The sequence below is a fragment of the Nothoprocta perdicaria genome, unplaced genomic scaffold (assembly GCF_003342845.1).
Source record: "Nothoprocta perdicaria isolate Ctin4 unplaced genomic scaffold, notPer1 scaffold_22, whole genome shotgun sequence".
Taxonomy (NCBI): Eukaryota; Metazoa; Chordata; class Aves; order Tinamiformes; family Tinamidae; genus Nothoprocta; species Nothoprocta perdicaria.
The window spans coordinates 4241975-4250187 of NW_020455415.1; the positions used below are offsets into that span (position 1 = coordinate 4241975).

General features: G+C 53.2%; 3 protein-coding genes across 3 annotated transcripts in view; 1 reads left to right on the forward strand and 2 right to left on the reverse strand.

Annotated features, from left to right (window-relative positions):
• OCRL (OCRL, inositol polyphosphate-5-phosphatase) overlaps positions 1 to 134 on the reverse strand; it is a 20210-nt gene extending 20076 nt beyond the window's left edge. The window contains exon 1 of the mRNA XM_026039034.1: positions 16 to 134. Coding sequence (XP_025894819.1) covers positions 16 to 134 — 119 coding nt within the window. The remainder of the gene's footprint in view (positions 1 to 15) is intronic.
• A 193-nt stretch (positions 135 to 327) lies between these two features.
• Positions 328 to 4567, forward strand: ERCC6L (ERCC excision repair 6 like, spindle assembly checkpoint helicase). The gene has a single exon (XM_026039138.1). It carries the CDS (start codon positions 379 to 381, stop codon positions 3880 to 3882), a length of 3504 nt encoding a protein of 1167 aa, XP_025894923.1. The 5' UTR covers positions 328 to 378; the 3' UTR covers positions 3883 to 4567.
• Positions 4568 to 5593: 1026 nt separating this feature from the next.
• On the reverse strand, positions 5594 to 7481 carry PIN4 (peptidylprolyl cis/trans isomerase, NIMA-interacting 4). Its single transcript, XM_026039092.1, has 4 exons — positions 7441 to 7481; positions 6987 to 7051; positions 6775 to 6894; positions 5594 to 5766 (listed from the first exon to the last, which is right to left on the reverse strand). Exons 1-4 carry the CDS (start codon positions 7478 to 7480, stop codon positions 5608 to 5610), a joined length of 384 nt encoding a protein of 127 aa, XP_025894877.1. The 5' UTR covers position 7481; the 3' UTR covers positions 5594 to 5607.
• Positions 7482 to 8213: the final 732 nt, after the last annotated feature.

The window sequence follows — 8213 nt, forward strand, 5'->3', positions numbered from 1 at the left end:
GCCGGTCCCCGGTGCCGGCGGGGCCGCAGCCGGTGCCCCGCGCCGCCCCGCAGGCTGGTGAGCGCGGCCAAGGCGGCCGTGGGCGGCGGGGAGCTGCGGGAGGCGCTGCGGCTCCTGCGCCTGGCGGCCGCCATCCGGCCCAGCGAGAAGCTGCTGGGCCGCGTGCGGCGCGTGGAGGCCGCGCTGGCCGAGGCGGCGGCGCACGAGGAGGAGGACGGCGGCGGCGAGGAGGAGGAAGGCTTCGTGGACGTGTGCGGCAGCGGCCTGCTGCTCTACGGCGAGATGCACGAGAAGCTCTTCCAGCACCAGCGCGAAGGCGTCGCCTTCCTCTACCGCCTGCACCGGGACGGCAGGCCCGGCGGCATCCTGGCCGACGACATGGGCTTGGGCAAGACCGTGCAGATCATCGCCTTCCTCTCGGGGATGTTCGACGCCGAGCTGGTCCGGCACGTGCTGCTCATCATGCCCACCACGCTGGTGAGCAGCTGGCTGGCCGAGTTCGCCCGCTGGACCCCTGGGCTGCGCGTGCGCGAGTTCCACGGCACCAGCAAGACGGAGCGCACCAGGAACCTGGAGCGGGTGCAGAGGAAGAACGGCATCATCATCACCAGCTACCAGATGCTCATCAACAACTGGCAGCAGCTGGCCAGCAGCCACGGCGAGGAGTTCRTCTGGGACTACATCATCCTCGACGAGGCGCATAAGATCAAGTGCCCGTCGAACAAGACGACCAAGTGCGTGTAYGCCATTCCCGCGCGACACCGCCTCCTCCTCACGGGCACCCCCGTGCAGAACAACCTGCGGGAAATGTGGTCCTTGTTCGACTTCGCATGCCAGGGCTCCCTCCTGGGAACAGCCAAGACCTTCAAAATGGAGTATGAGAATCCTATTACTAGGGCGAGGGAGAAGGACGCCACTCTAGGAGAGAAAGCCCTGGGACTGAAGATCTCTGAGAACCTGATGACCATCATAAAGCCGTATTTCCTCCGAAGAACTAAGGAAGATATAAAAAATATAGGTAGTGCTGACAGAGTGGATGCCRCTCTCCCTACGGATCTAAGTGAGAATAGTGCTCCTGTTATGCCCTCTCTTACTAGGAAAAATGACTTTGTTGTGTGGGTGTACTTAGCGCCAATACAAGAGGAGATCTACAGGAACTTCCTCGCTTTAGATCATTTGAAAGAAGTGTTGATGACGACCCGGTCACCATTAGCGGAGCTGACGGTCTTGAAGAAGCTGTGCGACCACCCTAGGCTTCTGCCTGCAAGAGCGTGTATCCAGCTAGGTTTAGAAGGGCATGAAAACTATGAGCAGGATTACAGGAGTGAAACAGGTTTGTTTTCAGGAGCTAACCAAATCGGTCACCTCCCTGAAGAGACCGTCATCCAGGAGTCTGGGAAAATGCAGTTCCTTGTAGGGCTTCTAGAAAGGCTGAGGGATGAGGGGCACCAGACGCTGGTGTTCTCACAGTCAAGGAAGATGCTCGATATCATAGAGCACGTTTTGTCCCGCAGGCAGTTTAAGATCATGCGCATTGATGGGACAGTAACCCACTTAGTGGAGCGGGAGAAGCGCATTAATGCCTTTCAGAATGACAAGGACTACTCTGTCTTCCTGCTCACCACCCAAGTTGGTGGCGTTGGTATAACCCTAACAGCAGCCAGCAGGGTGGTGATCTTTGATCCCAGCTGGAATCCAGCCACAGATGCCCAGGCTGTGGACAGAGCTTATAGGATTGGGCAAAAAGAAAATGTAGTAATTTATAGACTGATCACTTGTGGCACCGTGGAGGAGAAAATATATARGCGCCAAGTATTCAAGGATTCCTTAATAAGACAGAGTACAGGTGATAAAAAGAACCCATTCAGGTATTTTTCCAAACAGGAACTAAGAGAGCTTTTCATACTAGAAGATACTCGAACATCTGCAACTCAGATCCAGCTGCAGTCACTACATGCCACCCAACGTAAGACTGATGTGCAGCTGGATGAGCACATCGCTTATTTGCACTCTCTGGAAATGTTTGGTATTTCAGATCATGACTTAATCTATACAAGGGAAATAACTCAGGAGGAGCAGGCTGAGAGCGAAGAAGCCCATCAGTACATTCAGCAGAGGGTACAGAAAGCCCATGAGCTAGTTCAGTTAGAGTCTCAGCTTAGAGACCAGAGGATGGAGAGGATCAGAAATGCTTCTGATGGGTCGTGGCCAGGAGCACCAGAACCATCTTCCCAGCCAAAGAAGAAGTCTCCAGGATTGAACAGCATCAATAACTTTGTCTCACCACCAGTGGTTGCTAGAGTTGAAAGCGAAACTATAGATCTTACAGAGAATGAGGAAGTCCAAATAGCTAATGTCAGCTCTAAAATAACAAATCTGGTTATTGATGATGTAGGTGAAGAGGAACTGGCACAAGATGTGTCCGGTATGGATACTGGCAGTGAGATAGTGAAAGAATCCAATATAGAAGAGCATGAGGAAAACCTTGGATCGAGCATTAGGYTGTCATCCTCTGGGCTTCACCCACTTGACAGGGAGAGTCTGAGTCTTGAACAGAAACAGCCTTCTCCTGCTTCTCTTGTAAATTCAAAAAGCTTGACTGAAGCAGGGAATGACCTGACTGATCAGTCTCGGCTCTCCTGTAACAAATCTGGTGTGACGGATGGTCCTGAGACTGCAGAACCATTGGATCAGGTACCTGAACCACTTGCTGGCTTGGGGACAGATGGGAATTCTGTTCCTGAGCTACACTTGGCTTCTGTGGTGTCGAGATTGTCAAACGTTGTCCCAGAAGCCCATGCTAGGATCCAGAACTCTCATGCCAGCTTGGAGGCTGTGTCTGTGTCCTCTCTCCAGGATCAAGTGGACTTCAATCTTGTCTTGGAAGAATCTGAAGATGGATGGCAAGATATCTCAAGTGGGGACCAATCACTGGAGAATCCAGAAGAGGCAGAGTTTCAAGAAAAAGCAGAAAGAGACTGTAAATCTCCAAAGAAAAGCTGGGCACGTGAGAACAGTAGCTTTGGAAACTCCTGTCACACACCTGAAGAATATGTGAATAACTCCCTGCAAGGGGGTGAAAACTCAGCGGAAAGCAGTAGTGTCCTCACTTTTAGTAGAAAGAAGTGCATACAGAGAATTGCTTCTGACAGTGAGGATGAAAACCAGTCCCTTGTGATCTTGAAGGAAAGCAAGTCTGATGAGAGGTCCTCTTGCTTGAGCAGCCCTCCACATCAATTTTTGGAAGGAATCAATGCGTCCACACCTAAATATGACAAAAGTATAGCAAAAGCTGTCTTTTCTCCCCAGATAATTAATAGTGGGAACAGGTCTACAGCTTCCAGAAGATCTATAATCAACATGGTGGTGGACCAGGTTGAAGATATTGGAGAAATTATGGGAGCTACTGATGAGGAAGGAACTACTGATGAAGAAGAAGATGCTGAAGATCAAGATGACATTATAGAAGAAGAAGCTGAAGAGTGTAGCGGGGAATCTGCTGAAAGTGAAGAAGAACCAGCTGGAGAAACACTTGATACAGGTGGAGAATCCTTCCGTCTAGGTTGCACCCACTCTGAACAGTCTGAAGCGAGTGAGACAGAGTCATCTCAGGATGAATCCACTGGTGATGCTGAACTTCAGTCTGGTGAGCAGATAGATTTCTTCTCCCAGGAAAGTGTCTCCCAGAAAGACACTGGTCGGAGTTCCTCTTCTGCCTTAGATAATTATAACACCTTAATAGATTGTGGGAAGAAACTGAAGGATGAGGGAARACTACAGGAGGCACTGAACTGTTTTCTGCAAGCTCTAGACATAAAGAACGGAGATCCTGAARTTATGCTTGTGACCTTAAACTTGTATAGACAGCTAGCCCAGAGATGAAATGTGTCTGTTTGTATGCTTTTATATGTATGTCTAAACTGTATCACTGGTTTAAACTAGCTTGAGACTGACAGCTGCCTTAGAAGTTTCTTCTTTCATGTTATGGAACTTGCAATTGTGGTGAGTGTACAATGTCAGCGTTTCTTCCTCTGTGAGGAAGCACTGTGAGAATTGGGTAGTCTGTCCTTACTCTTTAGCTSGGGATGGGATTTCACAGTGGATTTGGTTCACGAAGATAAAAACACTTCATATTCCTGTTTGTTCAATAAAACATTTCTTCTATGTCTCAGTGTTTCTCCAAGCTTGCAGCTTTGGCTTCATGCTCAATGAGTCTTCAGATGTGGTTCCACAGCAGCTTAATGCACCCTGCATTTAGGCAGCTGTAACTCTTTCCAGAGCTACTGCTCTTCCCAGAGCTACTGTAGCCTTAATTTYAGTTGGTCTGAGAATGCATTTTCATAGCAGCTTCTTTTGGCACGTAACACTCTTACTTGCTACAAGAAGTTTGCAGCTATGCATCCTCCAAGTGATGGAGGCACGTCAGCTGCCTTGCTCAGGTCTGACACTAAATGTGGCATTGCAGAAGCCCTTCTACTCGAATCCCTGCTAGACTATAGCTGCAGCGTGGCTACAGAATGACTGGAATAGCAGTTGAACCTTGACAGATGCAAGGTAAGAACATGCTGGACCTTTTTGTATTGCCGGAGGAGCAAAGGATGTCAAAGGAGTCTAGAATTTGGTCTTGTACCCATCCAAACCCATCCCTCTGGAGTAAAATTCAAGCCTGTTCTTGTAATGGAGATGGCAGGAGGAGATGGGTAGGGGGAAAGTTGGCTTCCACAATTTTGAGTTGCTTTTCCTCTGGCAAGGAAGTTCTCCAGTGCTGCTCCTACATGCGATGTAGCTGTGGTAGAGAAATATTGTCCCAGGCTCAATGGAACTATGAAGTGGGTTGATGTTACTTGGCCCGGGGAAACTCAAAATTGTAACCAATTCCAGCTTGTGATAGCACAATAATTGTCTAACCGTCTTAAATACTAACAAACACAGAGCCTTACAAACTAGTGGTTGGCCTCTGCAAATGTGCAGTTCTTCAAACAAAACCACCATGTGACTTATTGGGGTAGGAGAAAAGACCTGCACTGGTTTCAGTCTCTCGCTCTTTTTTCTTTTTTTTTCTTGTATTTAATCTTGGAAAAGACTTTTCTATATAGCAATAGATGTGTCTCCTCTTCTACCTACCCACCCTTCTCCAGCTATGATCATAGCCATGGTGCCCGCAGTGTTGGGTTATTTATCCCATGCTTCTACTTTGTAACCCTGGGCACCCCTTCAATATCCTGGGTACCCCGACAAGTCTGCCCAAGGCAGGGACCAGTAGTCCTAGCTGGAGCATTATCTTAAATTTACCAAAGCCAAAAACCTGAGTATTTTTTTTTTTTTTTTTTTTATCTAGGCGGATAACTTATCCTCTTTGCAACAGCAAGAACGAGGCAGCAAGACTGAAATCTTCAAATGTTGAAAACTATTGCCTGACCTTTTCAAGGAGGGCTCTGCCCCTGTGTATGGCTTTGTTCTGTGCTGCCTCTGTTCTGCCTCTTGCCATAATGACACGATTAGCCATTTCAAAATGTGCTACTGGTTATGATTGCTCTGCTGCAAGGTCAAGGTGCCTGGGAAGCTCACAGAATTCAAGCAGTCAACACTTTAATGGTCATTCAGACTTTATTTCTTGCCTTCCACCATGATAATGTGGTACCCAAACTTTGTTTTGACAGGGGGGTCTGTATATACAGGCTTGTCCATGCTGCTTACAGGCAAGGCAAATGCTGCATCCTGGAAAGGTCCCACCATGGAGCCTCTGGTCATCCAGCCCAAGTCTCCCTGGAAGGAGGAATCAATAAGGTTAAGCTTGGACAGTCTAGCTGCTAAAGATGTCTCCTTAGCAGGAAGGAGACATCTTATGAGATATTGGGAGCATTCCAGTGAGTGTTTGGAAGTCTCAGTCTCCTCAGTGTGTAGCATTTCATAGAGGGGAGRATGGCATGGATGAATACTGTGGTTCCTCTTCAAAAGTCATGGCTGGCTAGAACCAAAGCAGGGCAGGCCCTGCTCTTAACGCGGTGGCTGTAGGGCCTGTATGCTTCAGTTGGGCTTTTCTGCTCTCTTGGCTTTGTGCGTGTAAAGGRGACAATGTTCATCTTGCTTCTACTATTCTCCATTCTATCAAATGCCTCTCTCCAGGCACAATATTCCTCCTCTGTCATCCCTTTGTCATCCCACAGCAATACTCAATCTGGTATCCCCGGGCCCTAGTGATGGGAGCCTAGCCTGAATTAGGAGACSATGGACCTTGGAGATGCTGACAGCTGGGCAGCCTCAGCCCCGAGAACTGTTTCCCTTCATAACTGGCCAACCAGGAATTGCTGATGAGTAGATGGAGATGCACAACTATCCTAACGGAAGCACATGAAGACTGCTTATCTGAACAGGACGCCCTAACCCCAGCTCTACCCACATGAGCAAGCCCAACTGCTGGTGCATTTGCACAGCAGTTACGGCTGCCCCTGTCCCGGCTGCAGAGGCAGCAGGGATGTGAGGATGCTGTGTGGGACAGGCCTCAAACAAACGCTGTGCAGGTGCCGAGGGACAGCAGGGTCCCTTGGGGGTACAGTGCTGAAACGCCCTGGGAAGGGGCCGTTTCCCTGGGAAGGGGCCGTTTCCCTGGGAAGGGGCAGTTTCCCTGGGAAGGGGCAGTTTCCCTGGGAAGGGGCCGTTTCCCTGGGAAGGGGCAGTTTCCCTGGGAAGGGGCAGTTTCCCTGGGAAGGGGCTGTCTCCCTGGAAAGGGGCTGTTTCCCGGTGAGCGCCAGGCGCGCAGGCAGCCGCATGTACCCCTTGGCGGGCTTTGTCCTCGCTGTACTGCGCGGCCACTTCGCTGAAGCGCACGCCGGCCTTCAGCTTCTCCATGGCCTCCATGGCTTTGCCGTGCTTCTCGCACAGGATGTGCCGCACCTGGAGGGCGAGAACAAGGCAGCGAGCGGGGCCGGGTTGCCCCCGGGAAGGACACAAAGCTCGGTGTCCCCATCGCCCCGGCCAGGCCTCACCTTCACGGCGCTGCCGCCACCCTTGGGGCCCTGCGCCTTGGCCTCGGCCTTGCCGCCATCGCCACCTGTGAATGCAGCACCATGAGTGAGGTCCTGGGGGTGCCTGCCTTGCCCCGCTGTCCCACTGGCCATGTTACCGTCCCCACTGCTCCCAGTACCTGTGCCCTATGGTGGTACCGCCATCCCCAGTACCTGTGCCCCATTGCCAGTGCCACCATCCCCACCACTCCCGATGCCAGTGCCCCGTTGCCGCCATGCCCACCCTGATCCACACCTGTGTCCTATTTGCAGGACTGCCATCCCCGGTACCAGTGTCCCATTGATGGTGCTGCCACCCTCCCCCACCCTGGTACCAGTGTGTCCCGTGGACGGCACCGCCATCCCCAGCGCCCCCAGCACCAGTGTCCCATTGCGGATACTGCCGCCCCGCCGCTGCCGGAGCCCCCCCRCTCACCCTTGCCCCCCTTGCCGCTGCCTTTCCCTTTGGGAGGCATCCTGCGCCGTCACCGCAGCGCGGCCGCGTCACCGCGGCGCGCCGGCACCGCAGCAGGGCCCGGGCTGCCCGYGCCACGCCGGAGCGCGGCCCAGGAGCGCGGCCGGGGCTCCTGCCGGCACCGGGGAGCCAGCCCTGCTGCCGGCGGCCCACGAGTGGTGTCTGCACAGCGCCCCGGCGCCCACCCGGGCCTGGCGCCAGGCCCAGCCTGGACCCTGCACCCTAGGCCTGTCCCCAGCACCTTGAGTCTGTCCCMWGCACYCTGAGTCTGTCCCCAGCACCCTGGGCCTGTCCCCAGCGCCTGCACTGCCTCCAGCACTGTCCTGCAGCCCGTTCCCAGCACCTCGGGCCTGTCCCCAGCACCCTGAGTCTGTCCCCAGCACCCGCACTGCCTCCAGCACTGTCCTGCAGCCCATTCCCAGGACCCTGGGCCTGTCCCAAGCACCCTGAGTCTGTCCCGAGCACCCTGAGTCTGTCCCTAGCACCCGCACTGCCTCCAGCACTGTCCTGCAGCCCGTTCCCAGCACCTCGGGCCTGTCCCCAGCACCCTGAGTCTGTCCTGAGCACCCTGAGTCTGTCCCTAGCACCCGCACTGCCTCCAGCACCGTCCTGCAGCCTGTCCCCAGCACCCCGGGCCTGTCCCAAGCACCCTGAGTCTGTCCCCAGCACCCTGAGACTGTCCCCAGCACCCGCACTGCCTCCAGCATCATCCTGCAGCCTGTCCCCAGCACCCC

Coding starts and splice junctions, on each gene's coding strand:
- PIN4 (XM_026039092.1), bottom strand. CDS start 7,480: ATGCCTCCCAAAGGGAAAGGCAGCGGCAAGGGGGGCAAGG. Junction 6,895..6,986: donor GTGGCGGCAGCGCCGTGAAG/GTGAGGCCTGGC, acceptor CTCGCCCTCCAG/GTGCGGCACATCCTGTGCGA. Junction 5,767..6,774: donor AGGACAAAGCCCGCCAAGGG/GTACATGCGGCT, acceptor TCCTCCTTCCAG/GGAGACTTGGGCTGGATGAC.